Source organism: Dendropsophus ebraccatus, chromosome 9 (genome assembly GCF_027789765.1).
Source record: "Dendropsophus ebraccatus isolate aDenEbr1 chromosome 9, aDenEbr1.pat, whole genome shotgun sequence".
In the NCBI taxonomy this organism is placed as follows: domain Eukaryota; kingdom Metazoa; phylum Chordata; class Amphibia; order Anura; family Hylidae; genus Dendropsophus; species Dendropsophus ebraccatus.
In genome coordinates, this window is record NC_091462.1 from 33845787 (window position 1) to 33865669 (window position 19883).

General features: G+C 42.8%; 1 protein-coding gene across 3 annotated transcripts in view; it reads right to left on the bottom strand.

The window, feature by feature from the left end:
* The window catches only part of LOC138800844 (neurabin-1-like), a 71018-nt gene extending 60781 nt beyond the window's left edge, over nucleotides 1-10237 (bottom strand). For 2 of the 3 annotated variants that reach the window (XM_069982931.1, XM_069982929.1), the window contains exons 1-2: nucleotides 10018-10237; nucleotides 5346-7062 (exon numbers count right to left, since the gene is read on the bottom strand). In XM_069982931.1, coding sequence (XP_069839032.1) covers nucleotides 5346-6878 — 1533 coding nt within the window. In that variant the 5' untranslated portion in view covers nucleotides 6879-7062; nucleotides 10018-10237. Of the gene's footprint in view, nucleotides 1-5345; nucleotides 7066-10017 lie in introns of all 3 variants that reach the window. The other variant, XM_069982930.1, reaches the window with a different exon arrangement.
* Between the last annotated feature and the right edge of the window lie 9646 nt (nucleotides 10238-19883).

A 19883-nucleotide genomic window follows, 5' to 3' on the forward strand; every position in this document is an offset into this window, starting at 1 on the left:
TTAGATTCGTCTTACCTGCTGATCGTTCCCCTTTAACTTCTAACATCTTGTACAGACATTTTAAAAGTAAGGATCAGTTGGGGTTCCAGTGCCATAACTCCCTCTAAACCATGACCCTGACCAATCTTAACATGTTCGCAAGACACGTCAGAGGTTACTTTAATGACTAACTGCTTAGGCCAACGTACACTGGTACACAATGAACAAAAAATTACAGACTTAGCCAAAAATGACTTGGCCTTTGTGTTAACAAGATAATAGAATGAATGGCATAAGCAACGATAATATCTGCCTCACGAGACTTGCCTACAAATTCCTGTTATTCTTGTTGTCAAAAATCCCAGAAGGCTTAGTGTTCTCTACAGAACTAAATTCTCCAAGTGCAAAAAGTCTAAATGCTCAATGGAACCCAAGGGGTCCGTCAGTGCCAGTCTGTGTCTTACCATGAAGATGCTGAAAATGTGAGGACCGCAAACTTCTATTACACCAACAATTGTCGCACATAACAAGGACCTAAGTAGGCAGATTCATAAAATCTAACGTGTATGCCAAATGTGATCTGCTGCACTACATCTACAGTTTCAGCTCTGCTATATCTGTACAACATCAAATGACATTCTTCCACACTATGACCGCTCGGTATCTGTAAATACAACTCTATACAGGTTTCTTTTTGTCTAGCGGCAGGAATTTACAGCGGGTTAATCTCTGAACGTCCCTTTAAAGTAGACATGTTGCAACACTTCTACCTTTCCTACAGAAAGCGGGCTGCGGCCAAACAATCCATGCAGGCAGCACTACATACTGTCATACTACCCTCCGGAGACGCCAACGCTCCCCATGAACGTCACTGAGCAGAACACCCAGAACCACTAAATGAGTAACAGATTTCTACATCCTGGTCAATGCCGCTAGAGAGGTTTTTTTTTTGTTTTTTTCACACAATCAGAAAAGCAAAGCGCAGTAACACAGACCTTACATGTTATAGCAGGTTTCACCTCTAGTCACAGACAATGTGAATCTTATTTGTTTTAGTGAATCAATGACAGCAGAAAACTAACCAAAATATGTAAGATAAGCTAAATTACTCATCTACCACTTTTGGGTCCAATTCTCTTCTTGAGCCATTAGCAATACTAAACACCTACCAGATTGCAATGCATTATGGTAGACAACAGTTAAAAAGTGTGTCAGGACTTTTAAAACATGAACACTTTCTTCCAGAAATAGCACCACTTTATTCCTCAGGTTTGATGTGGTATTGCAGCTCACAGTTCCTCTAAATCATGAGTCTCCAAACTGCGGCTCTCCAGCTGTTGCAAAACTACAACTCCCATCATGCCTGGACAGCTAAAGCTTTGGATCTGACTGTCCAGGCATGATGGGAAATGTAGTTTTGCAACAGCTGGAGGGCCGCAGTTTGGAGACCCATGGTCTAAAGCAAATGGAGCTGAATTGTAATACCACTAACAACCTGAGGAAAGGGATGGTGCTGTTTTTTTTTCTTTATTGCAAGAAAGTAACTTTCTTAAAAAAAAAAAAACTGTAGAACAAACACACCAAAAAAGATTGTGTGATTTTCCATCATTTAGTTACATTGATATCTGTGGCAGATCCTGAACATGTGAATTGATCCCTAAAACAGTTTGTCGAAGAAAAATTAATTTTCTTCTATCCACAGGATAGGGGAAAAGTAGGAGACCACAGGGGGTCCAACCTCTGTACCCTCCTCCAATCTCCATATTGGGACCCTACTTCTGTGTTATGAATAGGGCCATGGGTTTGGCACTTGACTCGCGATTCTGTTCATTCCTATGGAGCAGCGGAAAGAGCCAAATACATCGCTCCTCCAGCGTACTCGGCTCTTTCAGTCGCTTCATAGGAATGAACAGAATCGTAGGTCACATGCCATACCCATGGCCATATTCATAATACAGAAGCCAGGGCCCAATACAGAGATTGGAGGGGGGTAGAGAGGTCAGACCTCCTGCTGTCTCCTACTGGCCCAATACAGAGATCGGATGGGGGTACAGAGGTCAGACTCCCCATTATCTCCTACATTTTCCCTATCTTGTGGATAGGGGAAAAGTTATTTTTTCCTGGAATACCCCTTTAAAGTCCAGCTAAACTTTAAAAGGTGTTATCCCAAGATTTAAAGTTATTTCCTTAGCAATGGATTGGGGATAACTAGCTAATGGGTGAGGTCCAGCCGCCGACCTATGGGACAGGGGTCAGGAGTGAATCAGCCACTGCTTCATTCACTCTCCATAGGACTCCACCTTGAGAATAGGAGAAGGGGGTTGCCTATTGAAAGTAACTCTTGTAAATGCTACGATAGTCCTATTTATTTCCACTGGACACAAGATATGAGGAAATAATAAATAGCATTACAGTACAGCACTGCAGAAGACAGACAAATCCTCTATGGCTGCCATTAACCCTTAAAAGAATGATCCACTAAACACAGCTGCAACTGTTGATATATAAAGCCTGTGATAAAGACAAGGGATAGTGTTGGAAAGGACAAAGTCGCAAAACAAACACGGCCATAGAAGGATGAAAGGGCCATTCATCAGCATGTACAGAGGGAAGACCCCCGCAAATACAAAAGTCTTTAAAAGGCGGCAAATTATTAGATTTACCCCGAGACACTCACAGTGATAGCGCCAACATGTCTTTCCAGTTCAGATTTAAAGGGGTACTCTGGCAAAAAAAATTCTTTCAAATCTATATAAAGTTTCTGACACCAGTTGACTAAAAAAAAAAAAAAAAATTCACCTGTGTACAGTGAAAAAAAAAAAAAAAAAAAAATTATAATATATATATATATATATATATATATATATATATATATATATATATATATATACACACACTTTTTTTTTATATTAGTCAAGTTAAATGGGTAAGTAAAAGCAGGTTAGAAGACACACAAAAGTTGTCAGGATGTCGCCATGCAATCCAGACAGTATAAGGCGGCCCTTTCTGGTAACTGCAAACACGAACACAGACAGCAAACATCCAATGTAAGAACACCCCATATTGCTTGAATATCAATACAAGTAAGTGTATGATACCAGTGCCCTAAGATTTCAAAAATAAAAACAAAAATGGAAAATAAAACGGGGTTACCATAGTAACCATCTCTGCCGCTATAAGTGCGTGGTGAGAGAATGCAATGTTCTTTTCAATCACAAGAATTAATTTTATCAAAAATGTTTTTAGCATCTTGTAACCTAGAGGTATCTAGTCCCTGGCTGCAAAGTCTCAAAAGGTAATTTGGCCCATATATTTTTGGTTTTAATTCAGCTTTAAAAAGCAATCAGAGGTTGCAATAAAAGCATCAAAGCTCTCCAAACAAATATGCCACTATATCCTGCAGGAAGTGGTGTATTCTTTCCAGTCTGACACTGCTCTCTGTCCATGTCAGGAACTGTCCAGAGTAGTAGCAAATCCCCATAGAAAAATTAATACTGATTTGGACAGTTCCTGTCTCGGACAGAGGTGGCAGCAGAGAGCAGGGTATCAGACTGGAAAGAATACATCACTTCCTGCAGGACATACAGCTGCTAAGTACGGGAAGACTTGAGATTTTTAAATAGAAGTAAATTACCAGTTGATTTAAAAAGGAAAAAAACACTTGTAATGTATTGGTCCTGCTACTTCTGCCAGAATGAAATAAGGCCTAATGGTGCGTTTACACAGAAAGATTATCTGACAGATTATCTGCCAAAGATTTGAAGCCAAAGCCAGGAATTGATTTGAACAGAGGAGAAATCGCAGGCTTTCCTTTATGACCTGATCTCTGTTTATAGCCTGTTCCTGGCTTTGGCTTCAAATCTTTGGCAGATAATCTTTCTGTGTAAAAGGACCCTTACTCTATGTCGCCCTCCTGCAGTGAGTTGGGGAGAGAAGCACTCACCTCCTCCTGGCTCTAACCATCAGTGGTGGGGTATCAACACCAGACCCCCAGAGATCAAAACTTTTGACAAGGCAAGAGTTTTACAAAAAACAGGTACACGTTAATTTTTTTTATTTTTTATTTGCAACAGTCAGTTTTTGTCAAGCATTCTCAAGGCCGTCTGAACCTGGAAGTCTCTGCATTTGATTACCAGTGGCTAGGGGTGCATCCAACTTCTTCAGCCACTGCTAATCAAGTGCCAAAACTTCCATGTTGAGACAGACTCCAGCATGCTTGAGTTGCACTCATGTCTAGTCTGAAAACCTAAAACGCTAAAAAAGATCCTTATATTCAGATCTAATAACTTTATATAATGATTAGAAGAGCTCATGAAATGTACACAGTTGTTTTATAACTTGCTAAAACACGCCATTATGTTGTCACCGTTCGGTAATGATCATGTTCACATAATATTAGACCCACACACTTTAATCATTAGTGGACAAGTTCCATCATGGAGTGAATTGTTACACAGAGGAGTTATTACGGCCTTTACAGGATTGGTTTTGGTCGGTAATGTTTCCCCAATCAGCGTCAACTACTCAGAAGAGGGCCATGCTACTGTGCTGATTTAACTGCAGGGACCATAAAGTGATCTGCTGTTCACATCCACACTGCACCAAATCAGACTCCAGCCAATAGCACTCAAGAGTCAGACAGTGCTCAATACTAGTCCAGTTCCATCCAATGCCAATGGCCTAATGGAAACCAAAGGAGACTCTTATGCGCCTAAGGATTACACTAAGGGCCCTATTCCACCGGACGATTATCATTCAGATTATCGTTATATTGTTCGAATCTAAACGATAATCGTTCGTTTGAATAGCAGTTAACTAATGATCGAACCAAAAATCGATCGTTTAATAAGACCTGGACCTATTTTTATCGTTGCTCGTTCGCATTGAATAAGACGTCGTTCGGTCGTTCGCAGTAGTGACGAACGCAATAGCGACTAAAGACGACCGCAGAAACGATCATAAGTAACGATTATCTTTCCATGTAAATGGGTGAACGATTTCAGGGCTTTCGTAATATCGGTCGCTTTGGATCGTTTATCGTTAACGATAATCGTCCCTTGGAATAGGGCCCTAACACAGGCCGGGAGCTTTCCCAGCACATAGCCTAACGCACTGTACTAAAAGCCTAGGACAAGTTACTGGCACTTAACAAAAAGCAACCATCCCCGGGTGATGATTCACAAAGTCATGACACATCAGTCGTGACCGAAAAAAAAACGAAAAAAAAAAAAAAACCTCAACCCCATATATTTTTATAATAATGATGCAGGTGTGGCCAAAAAAAAAAAAAAATATTCAAACAGCTAAAAAAAAAAAATTTAAAAAAATACAGCAAACTAATTTTTCAGTGACATAACACTGTATACCTTTATAGGAGCTGTGGAGAACTTGACTTTCCTTGCAGGCATCAAGTCTTCCTCCTCCGACAGGCCAGGTACTTCCTCATAATCGCTACTGAAATCATAATCCGCATCTTCATTTACGGTGACTTTTTGACGTTCGGATGCAGGACGTTCCCCTTCAGCGTCTCGATCATCATCAAAAGCCGCGTTTTCAATCCCATAAGCTTCAGTAGGATATCTTATCACGTTTTTGTTGTTATCCGTCTGCTCTTCAAACTCATCCTCTTCGTCACTGTCCCCCTCTTCTGCGGCCTCATCCGTCGGCTTTGAGACAACCTCCGTGCAGGTGTTGGTTGCATCTTTCAAGGAACTTTTCGGTTCCTCCTTGACCTTTCGCTCTGCGATCTGGAGGCTATCATTAAGACATGGTTTGGGACCAAGTGGTTTTATGTCCTCGAATACATCATCTTTCAAGTTTGCATCTTCATCGCTCTCAGAAGACTCATTTTGTAACACCACAAGTTCCGCTCGCACCATCTCAGCTTGACTTTTTTGCAATACAGGAGCCACGGAGCCATTTTCTTTCGTACCTGGAAGGGTATTGTTATTCTGAGAAACAGATTCATCTTTGATTAAAGCATTTTTTGGAGCCCGACCATCCTCCAAGCTTGGGTCCTCTACCATTTGATCCTGAGCAGTTCCATTTTTGGTCCCATTATTATTTAGTCCTGTATCTGTCAAGGCATCGGAGTGGTTTATAGTAGAAGCAGCAACACTACTAGACTCTATTACAATTTCATTAGTCTTGGACAAGTCTTTAGATTCCTCTCCGTCACTGTCAGCAAGAAAACTTTCTAACCTCCTGCTTATAGGTCCTGCATTTAAGGAGGAAGATGACGATGAGGAAGATGTTGACCTGTGACTACCGAACTGATTGTTTTCAGATGAAGTAGACGTGGTGGACTTAGTAGACGTGGTATTAGAACTACAATCACAAGAGGCACTTTCAGCTTCAACAGACCCTTGTCTCCGATCAAGCCTTGCCACCTTGTCCTCCTTAGTTGGAGAAGACCTGTCGAAAGTAGTCTGCCGATTGAGATTTCTCTCAAATAGTTTCCTGGTTTCTGAGAACTTTTCTGCCAAGGCTACTTTGTCCAGATCGACTTCTTCCCCAGTCTTGGCTACTTTATCTTGACATGGCGGATCAGGGCTGACGTTTAAGGCATTGTTCTTTTGCACACTTACAGAAGTGTTTGTCGGAGAAGAAGGAACCTCAGGCTTTATAAGTTTGCTTTCTACAGGATCAGGAGGAGATGAGCTCATCTGCATGAACATATTCTTAATCTTATGTACCCGATTACCATACGAGGCACGGCCACGGTTAAGTTCCCCCTGTGCTCCATTAGCACTTAACTTCAAAGACGTAGGCTTTGGAGAGATTTCAGGTTTGACCCCATCAAATGAACATTTGATAGCATGGAAATCTGACTTGTATGCATTCCTGTGAGGGGAAGCGCTCCTGAGGGTCCTTTCCCCTTTGCCTTCTGTTTTCATCATTTTTTTTCTCCCCCGTCACTAAATTCGTCTACTTGAGAAAACGTAGAGCGTCACTCCCCAATCCACATGGACAGCAAGGATCATAGGAATTAATGCAGCGCTGGGTTCATGGGAAATCCCAAGCAGTGAATCACTCCCTCCGCGCTCAGCTGTCTGTCTAATTTCATTGCCACAAGACAACCATCTGCTGAACAAGGAGAGAAGAACAGAATCACACACAGGAACTAAATGTTTTTCCATCACGTTTCGTCATAAGCTTTGCAGCAGGATTGTAGTGAAGAATGAGACATCTGTAGAACTGAGAGATGGGGAACATTCGGCTCTCCAGCTGTTACAAAACTACAGTATTAGCTGTCCGGGCATGATGGGAATTGTAGTTTTGCAACAACTGGAGGGCTGAAGGTTCCCCATCCCTGGTATAACTGATCTATAGGTTACATAATAGGAGGGACCCAGGTAAAGCTCTGTTCACATGTGTCATCCCTGCATTTGGCATCCACATTAGAGTGAGAGTCACATATGCCCATAAGGCGGCAATATGTCAAAGTCTTTCATTAAAGTTATACATCAGGCGTATATATAGAATATACAGCTGACTGATGATGAAGTCATGGAGTGAACAGGGGCTAAGTAACCCAGGATCTGATATATACAGTGTCAATGTTCTGCAGACTCCAATATCCTAAATGTGCCATACACCTAGAACAGCTGATCTCTTCCATCAACAGATTCCCATATAAACAGCATGATATTGAGGGGAAGTGAGCACCAACCTGTCAGGTCAGAGCTCGCTTACTCCTCATTCCTCACTCGCCTGTGCTATTACACATACAGACAAGTGGGAAGGAGCAGGAGGGGTGGCGGGGAGCAGCGGTCCGGACGATCCTTAGATCATTCAGGTTTGCCCATGGAAGTCAACAGCAGTCTACTGCCTCTACTCCTACTAAATGTGAAATAGGGAATATATTCAGAAAGAACAACATTAGACACGACTAGAGATAAGCAAACCAGGTTTGGGTTCGAGTCGATCTGAACCCGAACGTTCGGTATTTGATTAGCGGTGGCTGCTGAACTTGGATAAAGCTCTAAGGTTGTCTGGAAAACATGGATACAGCCAATGACTATATCCATGTTTTCCACATAGCCTTAGGGCTTTATCCAACTTTAGCAGCCACCGCTAATCAACTGCCGAACGATCGGGTTCAGATCGACTCGCATGCTTGAGGTTCGCTCATCTCTAGACACAACCAATCCTTCTCCCCCCTCCCCCAACATCTTCGGTCGGGGAGAGTTGTAAGACCACATACACATAACACAGTCTCAGGGGTTTGACCAACTTTCTTCTGTTTACCAGAGCAGTCACTGGTAAACCAGGATTAGAAACTCCAAAACTATAAGGGTGCGTTTACACGCAAAGATTTATTTGACAGGTTTTGGAAGCCAAAGCCAGGAATGGATTTGAGAAGTGGAGAAATCTCAGTCTTTCCTTTATTACCTGTTCCCTGTTTATACTCTGTTCCTGGCTTTGGCTTAAAAAATCTGTCAGCTAAATCTCTCTGTGTAAACGCACCCTAAAGAACCACAGGCTGCCTTGTCACACAATCAACAATGTGTTACAAAGTCAAACTATTCTGGAAGATATTTGTACTACAACCAAAACTTGACAGGAAGCGTCATTTCCTTATTTTTACTATGATCACCGTACTAAAGGCCTCCTGCTTTCCAGGCAAACTTGGATAACCTATAGTCCACAACTATAAGATCTAAAGAGGTTCTTAATTTGGGGTCCCCCAGGAGGTCCATAGTAACAAAGTGACATCTTTTATTAACCCTTTGTCATAATCTAACAAGTCCTCCGTCAAGGCTGGGCTCACATTATGACTGCGCCATGTATAAGGGTACAAACACACACACCGTATGGCAGCGTATTTTCTGCTGCGATACACAGCAGATTAGATCTAAATAACTGAACACCAAATCTGCTGTGTATACGGTGTGTGTGCTTGTACATCAGCAAAATGCACACAGGATATGGGCCCTATTGGCTATTTCTAGAGATGTCTGACTGTTCGACATTTGATTACCGATGGCTGAAGTAGTTAGATGCAGCCCTAGGGAGTCTGGGAAAACATGGATACAGCCTATGGTTGCATCCATGTTTTCCAGGCAGCCTTAGGGCTGTATCCAGCAGTAATCAATTGGGGAGCGTTCAGACTCAGGTTCAGGTTCCCTCATCTCTATCTATTCCCACAACGTAGGCCAAAGGGTACGTGACCTATAAAGGCATATGACCCCTGAGTGAGCATGCTCCTCCCCTCAAATCCTGTCATGAGTGGCTGGCACTTGTAGTTCGGCTAGGGCAATGCCAGAGGATAGAAAAAGTTGCACAGCTCACGTTTTATCACTAAAGCCCAGTGGAAAAGTTTATGTCCTGTCAGTGCCATCCATCTAGAGTGGGCACAGTATAGGGCCAGGTAAGAATGGCACCTTACCCGCACTAATATAGCGCAGGTATTACAACCCCTGCCAGGTAATACAGCAGGGCATAAACCAGGGGTAGGAAACCTTGGCTCTCCAGCTGGTGCAAAACTACAACTCCCATCATGCCCGGACAGCCTTCGGCTGTCCGGGCATGATGGGAGTTGTAGTTTTGCACCAGCTGGAGAGCCAAGGTTCCCTACCCCTGGCATAAACCATCACCTGCCTATAGACCAGTGCGGCTCTCTAGTCATAGCAAGGCTACAACTCCCAGCGGGCATGCTGGGAGTTGTAGTTCTAGACTATAGGTTGCTATTACACAGATAGGTGTCCCAGCTATCTGCTGCTAAAGCCAGTCTGTTCTTGAACTTGCTGTGATACTATACAAGGCTCTGAGACCTCCATTCAAGTCCTACAAAGGGCTTCCAAGTCTTTCTGGCCGCCAGCCCAGCTGGGTGATCTCGGGATGAGCGCCTGCAGACAATGAAGAACACACAATGGATGAGGAGCAAATGGGGAAGTAGAGCAAACACAAGAGCACGGCACAGCCTGGGAGCTGGGAGCCTCCGACCCCCCAGTCCACAGCAGCCCCGGCCCCGAGCCCCGCTCCCCCGGACTCCGCACGCTCCCCGCGACCTGGAAGGAAACTTTACAAAGTTACCTGAACTCCTGTTATCCCCCCGCCGAAAAGGGTGCGTTGGCTCCTTCCTGATTAGTGATACCAAGTCAAGGAATAATCCAAGCGGGACTGCGGGGGAGTACTTAGCGCTAACGAGGGCTTCTTATGCCACTCTTCGCCGTGCCGCCATCACTTTTCCCTCCTCCCCCGGGCTCCGACTCCTTCTTCCTCCTCGTTCTTCCCAAATAACTAACTGCCAAGCGCAAGCCGAGCGCGTCCCCGACACCCAGCCAATCCAATGCTCCCGGCGGCGCGCGCCCCCGCTCCGGCTCTGACACAGGTCACAGAGGAGGCGGCGGCGAAGAAGAACTTCCCAAGGCGCGCCCCCGTGTGGGCGGCCCGCAGCGCCACCTAGAGGGAGTACGAGCAAGCGCGCATGCCCAGCTGTGAATACTGACAACGTGCGGCTGTGGAACCACGTATCCCCGTGTTCACATCATTGCGATTATACAGTACTATACTAGGCGTGCACCCCATAGTAAAAGAGGGATCTGCCATACATCTTTCTATATCATACCTACTGGAGAATTCAAGCATTTTTTTAAATAGCACCTAAAGAGCACGTGGCCTTAAAGGGGTATTCCACTCAAACATAATTTTTTTATATTATTTTCTGCCCATGGTGAGATTAACAATTCCTTCCATACTTCTTATTAACTAGTCAGTCTCCTTTCCCTAGTTCAGAGCTGCTGCTTTCTGCTAAAGACACAAAAAACTGTGTGTGAGCCTTTCTCTTCTTCTCCCCCTCCCTTCTGAGGCTGCTGTTGTAAACAAATCACTGACTGGCTGTATCTGCAACATTGTAGCTTCCTTGTAATACTGGTAGGGTTATTCTGAGGTCAAGTCGCTGATGAACTCGCTCTGAATATTCCTCCCGGCATTACAAAAGAAGCTACAATGTTGCAGATAAAGCCAGCCAGGGACTTCACATCAGCATCAGCTGTCTCAGAAGGGAGGGGGAGACAGAGGAAAAAACTCACATGTAGCAGAAAGCAGCATCTCAGAACTGGAGGAAGGAGACTGAATAGATAATAACAAGTATGGAATGAATTGTTAGTTTCACCATGGGCAGCAACATATCAAAAGTTATGTTTGAGTGGAATACCCCTTTAACCTCTTCCAGTCGCAGGAGTTTTCCCATTCATTCGCTTCCAAGTGTCTTAAAGGGGTTATCCAAGATTATAAAAAGCACAGCTACATTCTTGCAAAAACAGCGCCACCCCTGTCCTCAGGTTGTGTGTGGTATTACAATTTAGATTCATTTATTTCAATGTAACTGAGCTACAAAACCCCACACCCAAAAGAGCCATGTTTTTCTACTCCTGGACAACTCCTTTACCCCTTTATTTTAATTGATATTGTTGTATGGAGACTTGTTTTTTTTTTGTGGGATCAAATATGTACAGTACTATTTATTGTTCTGTATGATATGTTACTTCTGCATTGTCACTGAAAAAAACTTCATAAAAATTTTTGATCTGTTCCTGGCTTTGGCTTCAAAGATCTGTCCCATAAATCTCGCTTTGTAAATGCACCATAAGGGTGCCTTCACATGTACCGGAGCCGCAGCAGATTTCATGCTGTGAATTCGCGGATCCAGTGCCATTCATCCCTATGAGAGCACATACTCGCAGTGGGATTGACATCCCACTGTGAGTATGTGAGTTAACCGCCTGCTGCTGAGAGCATACATTACCTGCTCTGCGCCGCAGCTGCATGTGAGGCTCCTGGCTCCGGTCCCAATCAGCCAATCAGTGAATGGGGTGGGACGTCATTCAAGTAACTGATTGGCTGAGTGGCCAGGCCATCAGCTGGGAGAGTCATTTTCCCATGAGTCGTGACGTCATCACAATTCAGGGGAAAATGCGTTCCGGCAGGGGTCCCGAGGCCGGTTCCGTCGCTTACCAGAGCCAGGAACAGACTATAAACAAGGAACAGGTCATAAAGGAAAGACTGAGATTTCTCCTCTTCTCAAATCCATTCCCGGCTTTGGCTTCAAAAATCTGTCAGAAAAAATCTCTCTGTGTAGACACCCTAAACTGCATAAACAATCATTGATCAACTGAAAATTAAAGTGACTGCCACAATAGTCCTGGAGAGATTGATGAATTCTCCTCGGGCTGCCTGGAGGGACGCAGGGTGTAGTGTCCGCCCCAGCACTTTTGTTGTGACTTGAAGTCATTCTCAGCTGGTGACATTCTTTACCCAGGGTCTCGGCCTTTACAATAACAATGTATTTGCCCCCTAGCAAAGTAGTTTAGTTTAGGTGACTATGCCAAGATGTAGGCCGAAGGATCCTGAACTCAGGGCACTGGGATTGGAGTTATCTCTGATTCCGGCTGCTGATTTCAGTTGTAGTTACCAGCTGGCACCTGTTATGTATGGAGTGGGCTCCCCTTGCTGGTTGTGTGATGTGGGCTGCATGTAACTAAGTGTGCGGCACCCTATAGAGGCCTTATCTGTGTGCAGGATGATGGGTGTTTGAGTAGCCGCTCATCATTGTTTTGCCCTATGTGACATCCCTCATATATCATTGTGGCCTGCCTGCACCATGCTGAGAATTGTCATTGTGTCAGTAACTATGGCCATTGTCTGTCATATGATGCACCTCTACCTTACAGCTTCAATGAATTATTAGACCTAGTAACTGTTGATATTAATAAAGCTACATTCTGATGTCCATCAATCATCATAACAAAAAAAATAATAATTATAATAATAATAGGAACATACTCACCTGCCCTGATCCCCCACTGATGGCTTTGCATTGGCTCCCAATCCTGCTGCCAGAACAGCCCCTTTAGGGCTATATTCACATACAACAACATTGCTGCTGTAAATATCCTCTTGATATTAAACTCTAGGAAATAGAATGTAATTAATCCTTTCATTGTCTAATCACGAAGACTGATAGACTTCTTGCCCAGTCACCAGCAATATGTGGCTTTTATATGCATGGAGGGTGCTCCTTTTTTCTACTCGTCTTCCTGTTTATGGCTTCATTGTTATTAATTTCCTCTATATACAGAATGTTTATAATGGTCACTATTCTTATATACAGCACTTTGGAGCCCAGCAGGATATGTGTGCACTGTAACAAATAAAGGATGTTATTATGGGATAGTTATAAAAACACAGGTATGGAGTAATATAATATGGCCATGCATAATTTACACTTGTGCACCCATCCTCCATTCTGGCTGCTTACTAAGCTGAACAGTCTTTGTAGCGTCGTCTACATCTGGCTCATAAGGTTTGTACATTCTTTAGGATTTTATAAGATAATTTGCATCAGATGGACATCAATTACTATACACAAGTGGGTTCTAGGACTTTCTGTGAATTATCTCTTCTGCACATGGTCCTATTACTATGCAGAGCATTAACAGGGCACTGGCAGAAGTGCATAGTGCCCTATTGTACCTTCCATGCTCCTTCAGATGTCAGATTGTGAAGCTATTTTCCTCTAGAAGCATTTGTTTTAGGAGAGACTATCTCACTTACATGAAAAACTCTCAGAGCCGCCATCTGCTTCCCAGACATCCCCTTTAAAGGGGAACTATCAGCAGGTTAGAGGAAACTAACATGCTGATAGCCCCTCATAGCGCCGGGGACGCTAAGGAGGAAGTTATGTATCTTACCTCCCTCCTCAGCGTCGAGGAGCCCGAGCTGTTAGTTGGGATAAACTCTGGAGCACCATTAGGAGCACTGCCATGTCATCTGGCCTGCCCCTTCTAATGATAATCAATGAAGGGGGCGGGCAGAGCGATGCAGCAGAGCGCCTAACGGTGCTCTGAAACCGAATTTACCCCGACTAGCAGCATGGGACCAGCACCGAGGAGGAAGGTAACAGACATACCTTCCTCCTCAGTACCCTGTGCACAATATGGAGCTACCAGCAGGTTAGATTCCGCAGGATAGTTCCCCTTTAAGTAAGAATTCAATGTAATTTCTTTAAAGGGAGAGGCGTGGAAAGTGGAGGCGGCAAGGCCTCCCATTGAAAGAGATAGCAGACAGAATTCAGCACAGTCTGTGGGCGGGGTTTCCGAGCCGATTCCATAGTGTCAACGGGCCGTTACATATAACTTATGTAATAAAATGTCTGCTTTTTCTGGGCTTAGGAGTCCAATGGGCGGTCCTAATTAGTGATTAACAGTTTCCATAAATTCTTACAGAATTAAAGGGGTTGTCCAGGAAAAAACAACTTTTTCTCTATCAACAGGATTGGGGAAAAGTAGGAGATTGCGGGGGTCCGACCTCTGTACCCCCCAATGATCTTTGCATCAGGCCCCAGCTTCTGTGTAATGAATCGAGCATACGGCGTGTGACCCGCGGCTCAATTCATTCCTATGGAATGGTGGGAAGAGCAAAATACGCCGGAAGCGCTGTACTCAGCTCTTTTCCTCGGCTCCATAGGAATGAATAGAGCTGCAGGTCATGTGCCGTACACTCTATTCCTTACACAGAAGCCGGGGCTCGATATGGAGATCAATGGGGGTACAGAGGTCAGATCCCCGCAATCTACTTTTCCCCTATCCTGTTGATAGGGGAAAAGTTTTTTTTTCCTGGAATACTTCTTTAACTGTCAATCAATGAGTGGGACCGCCCACTTGACTTCTAGTCCCCAAATGAAAAGATCTTTAGATGAGTAAACTACTAGTTATACTGAATCTTTTCCTACAAATACATATATCTATCTGCTCAGCTCTTCCTGCTCTATAACATGCTGTCTGCAGTATAAATAACATTTTCAACGTGACAAGTTCCCTTTAAGTGCCTGAGAGCTCCTTCAATGACAAGCATCATTACCAGATGTTATGAACAAAGTAAATTCCACGTCGCACATTGTTCATCCTTTTGTAAATCACACGTTTCCTCCATAAACCAGTAAAATGAATGTAAATGACACTTTTCCATTGGGATCGGGTTCTCGTGTTTACGGCTTTTATCATTTCAACAAACTAAAATAAAAAATTGCCAAGGCAACCAATAATGCAAAGTGCTACGAATACCGAGCACTAGAAGTTTCTCAGATGGACTGTGAGCCATGCGACTGTAACACAACAAATTGCATTTTGGGTACAAGTGTTGTGCTGTATTAATGAATGTAATGTGTATATATATATATATATATATATATATATATATATATATAACTGTAAAAGCTCATTAGGTATCCTTGTATGGCTATGTTCACACAATGTTTTTTCAGCTCAGTTTAAAATGACGTCCGTTATTTTGAGTCTAAAATAACATTCGTTATTTAGCAGCCTGGCCTCCCCCTGGCTGTTGGTACATTATTTTAGTTTGGGATTACTAATTGAACTTTGGGTGCGGCTTAATTGAAAAGTCCATTAAATTTAATAGTAAAGACGGAGAGAGAACGGTGGAAAATGGAAAACTTTGTGTGAACTACTAATAAAAAAGTCCGCTGTTTGCAAAAGACGTCCGAAAATAACGATCATGTTCTTTATTTTGACATCTGCGGTAAAAACGTCCGTTATTCAATACATTGTGTGCATTGAACGTCCGTCTTCCCATTGACTTCAATGCATTGCCATTGCGGTCAGACAAATCGCGGCAAAAACGGACGTTATTTTAAATATGAAAATCGGACGCTTTTTCACTATTTTTGACGTTGTGTGAACATAGCCTATCTCTGCATCCTCATCTATGGTTGTGACTGTAGTAACAAAAAGGAAAAAACCTGCACTTATCACATCAATGTCCCATCCACTTGTATGAGTGCATTATTTATTAAATACACCCCATTACCGCCATGTATGCTTCCATGTCCCAGAAAGTAGAGAAATTAGAAATGAAGAGGCTGACTATGTATGTCTATGTGCATGGATAGGCAGTGTACCATACACAGGGAGATGCACTTTGCCGCCTGCTTTGGCTCATAGCTGAGGATAGATGAAGTGACACACCATGTATTGATTCAAAATTCCTTCACCCTAAGCAGCCTATTTAAAGGGGAACTATCAGCAGGTTAGATGAATCTAACCTGCTCATATGTCTCTATTGCACATGTGTCTTACCTTCCTCCACAGCACAGTGCAATTAGTCGTGTGCTCCACATTCTGGTGAGACCCCATAGCAACGATCTGCCCTCCCCTTTCTAATAATAATGAATGGAGGGGGCAGGATGGGAGCTATGGGGATGGGTGCCCTTTTGCTCCTAACAGTCTTAACAGACTGTGAAACAAACTACTAACTGCACCGTACTGATGCTGAGGAGGAAGGTAAGAGACACACCTTCTTCCTCTGCATCTCCTGTGCAATAGGGACATATTAGCAGGTTACATTAGTCTAATCTGCTGATAGTTCCCCTTTTAAAGTAAACTCCTTGAACACTCTCAAAAAGAAATAAAATATCTGTCAAATCTCCAGTGAATTGGTGGATTGGTTAAAGGGCAAAAAAAACCAATGTAACATAAATGGTTACCGTCATTTTAAACTACTCCCCGCCATGTGATAGCTTATGTGATTTCTAACAATATTTTAAAATCTACCCAATAATATTTTTAATCATCTAACAAGAATAGTTTCTCAGCCAAGGAAAGAAAACTCAAACTTTGGCCTGCTGGGTGTCTCACTTCTCTGCTGTCTGTTAGGGGAATTCCATCTCTGATAGCTAAGTGACCAGGACAAGACACAGAAGTATGGGCAGAGCTTAGGTAGGTTTATGCAGAGTAAAATGTCTGAATGGTACATACAGCCTGAGCCAGTCTGCCTCCTTTAGAGAGTCCACACTGTACCTGAAAGGTAGAATCAAAGCTTCTCTCTTATACCTGACCAACCATGCATGAAGTTTTGTGTAGCTGTCCCTTGTGTAAATACATATTTTCATTACTATGTACACAGTGCAGCCTCCTGAATGTAATCCCCTTCTGTTTAGTCTTCATATTTACCAGCAGCAGGTAAAGTATTGTAAGCAAATGGCTAAAGTGCTGTTGATGGGGGAAGGGGTCATAAATCATGGTTGTTCAGTGTTGGTACTTCCCATCAGGGTGCCAAAATGTGTCTACCCAATAGTTATCATGATGAACCTGAGAAGGCATTCTGACATCTTTAACTTGAGCACAGAGAATACTTGTCCAATGACTCTCCCCTTCCTATATAAATGTTTGTGCATAGGTTGGGGTAGAAGATAGCATGGCAGTCTGAGCCTCTGGCAAAACTGGAAGTGGTCATAAAGCAAGTTTACCCCAGTTTTCTTTTTATCCATTTATTTTCCTAGGTAGGCACACGTAGCAACCTGCCCAATAGTTAACTGCATCACCTTGGAAAACTCAGAGAGTCTTTAAAAATTCATGCACTGTATAAAGGACATTGGATGCTGTACAGTAGTTAAGTTCTTCATAATGTTCTGGCAATTCATGATGCTATTTTGGGCACATACACTGTCAAATGCGGTAGATTTCTTAAAGGAGAATTCTGGTGACATTTTTTATTAAAGTATTGTATTGCCCCTTAAAAGTTATACAAATACACTTATTACGGGAAATGCTTATAAAGTGCTTTTTTCCCTGCACTTACTACTGCATCAAGGCTTCACTTCCTGGATAACATGGTGATGTCACTTCCTGGATAACATGGTGATGTCACTTCCTGGATAACATGGTAATGTCACTTCCTGGATAACATGGTGATGTCACTTCCTGGATAACATGGTGATGTCACTTCCTGGATAACATGGTGATGTCACTTCCTGGATAACATGGTGATGTCACGACCAGAGTCCCAGAGCTGTGTGGGCTGTGCTGCGGGAGAGGATGATGGCAGGAGGACACTGAGGGACACAGGGCACTGGAGGGACACTGACCATCCCTCTGCCATTATCTCTCCAGCATCCACAGCCCGCACAGCTCTGGGAGTCGGGTCGTGACATGACCATGTTATCCAGGAAGTGACATGACCATGTTATCCAGGAAGTGACATGACCATGTTATCCAGGAAGTGACATCACCATGTTATGCAGGAAGTGACATCACCATGTTATCCAGGAAGTGAAGCCTTGATGTAGTTGTAAGTGCAGGGAAAAAGCACTTAATGTGCATTTCCCGTAATAAGTGTATACTGGTGATTTGTATAACTTTTGGGGGGCAATACAATACTTTAATTAAATTTTTCTGGACTTCTCCTTTAAGAGCAACTCTGGTCAGATATCACCATTCACTTTCCTTTTGTGATGCTTAGCTTGGTAGATTGCATTTTGCAAAAATTAAGTTGGGGGGTTTAGTACCCTGTGACAAGATAACCCTACTGTATGTCACAAAGAAAAAAAAAATATGTTTGGAAAATGTTTAAAATATTTTTAAAAAAATCAAAAATATTTTGTATATCCAAAAAATTTTAAATATTATACAAACTCCTTAGCCAAAACAAAGTGAATGTAAAAATGAGCTGAGTACAATAATTTCCATAGTCTTCTCCTTGCTGTAAAATCCACTTTAATTTCTTTTCCAGTTTAACATTTGAGCCTGATTTCACTGTAATCCTCGAGGATTTACAACAAAGGTCTAGTGTGTTTAGTAAGAGCTGTATTTTTTTCTGACACACTGGGCGTAGTAGGTAGTTTCAAAGTGTTTTTCTAAGATTTACCCATAATTAATACTTTTACTACCGATCCTCATCTTCCACACTGGATGTTAAGTTCAAAAGAAGGATATTCAGTTTATCTTGAGATTGTTCTCCAGACAACTAATAAAATGGTGATGATGGTTGAATAACAATAGCATGACAATCTTCTTCTCACTTTCACTGAAAGTTCATTTTCACTGTTCAACAGTGGAAATGATGAGGTGATGGTCCCAGCACTCCAGAACTAAAAAAAAGTCTTTATTTCATATCAAAAAAGGGACAAAAGCTCATAACAAGTTTTGCTGAAAAACCTACGCGTTTTGCGCACATGCGCACTTCATCGTGATCCATGATGAAGCACGCATGCGCGCGAAACGCGTAGGTTTTCCAGCAAATCTTGTTATAAGCTTTGTCCCTTTTATGATATGAAATCAGGACTTTTTTAATTCCGGAGTGCTGGGACCATCACCTCATCATTTCCACTGTTGAACAGGCAACTGTCCGAAGCCGGACCCATGCACCCTCGTCTTATGAACTGTGATCTTTCCATATCCATGTGGAGGTGAGCTGACTACTATTACATTTTTTGTTGTTCACTGTTCTATAATGTCTTCCATGCTACTGCTGCTTCGCTGTGTTTAGAAATATAGGTGAGCTGCATCCCTCTTCTGTGTATGTGTAGGGTATGAGAGACATTATAGTGGTTAGGCTTCATCCTCTAGTTTAGGGACAACTAAAAATTAAAGATGGAGTCTGTTAATGGGAAAACTGGTGAAAAACATGTCATATACAAGTTACATAATGGTCAAAAAAGTGTGTTTCCACATTTGTGCTCTAAATTAGTTCCAAACACAGTTCCAAAACAGTCCAGATAACATGGTGACATGGTGAAGACTTGGACTGGGGATTGAGTGTACAGTTTGTGACAGTGACCTCTGACCTGTGACTCCCCAACTGTTCTCCGCAGGATCAGACAAGGCTCAGATCACTGTCCTATGAGATCTGTTTCATATAACTGTTTACCACTGGAATGATAGGTTTATGACTGTATGACTGGTGTTGCTTTTGCAATAATCAGATTCAATGATGAGTCACTTTCCTGAGCAAGCTGCTGCACGTAACATGCTTAAATAAGCAGAGCAGTAATGGCGTGTTATGGCCGTAGATTACATTGCTTCACATTCTGGAGTAAGGCAGCCAGGCATTCCTATACAAGTCTGTTCATTGCTTGATACATTTAAAATGCAAACTCTAAGGTG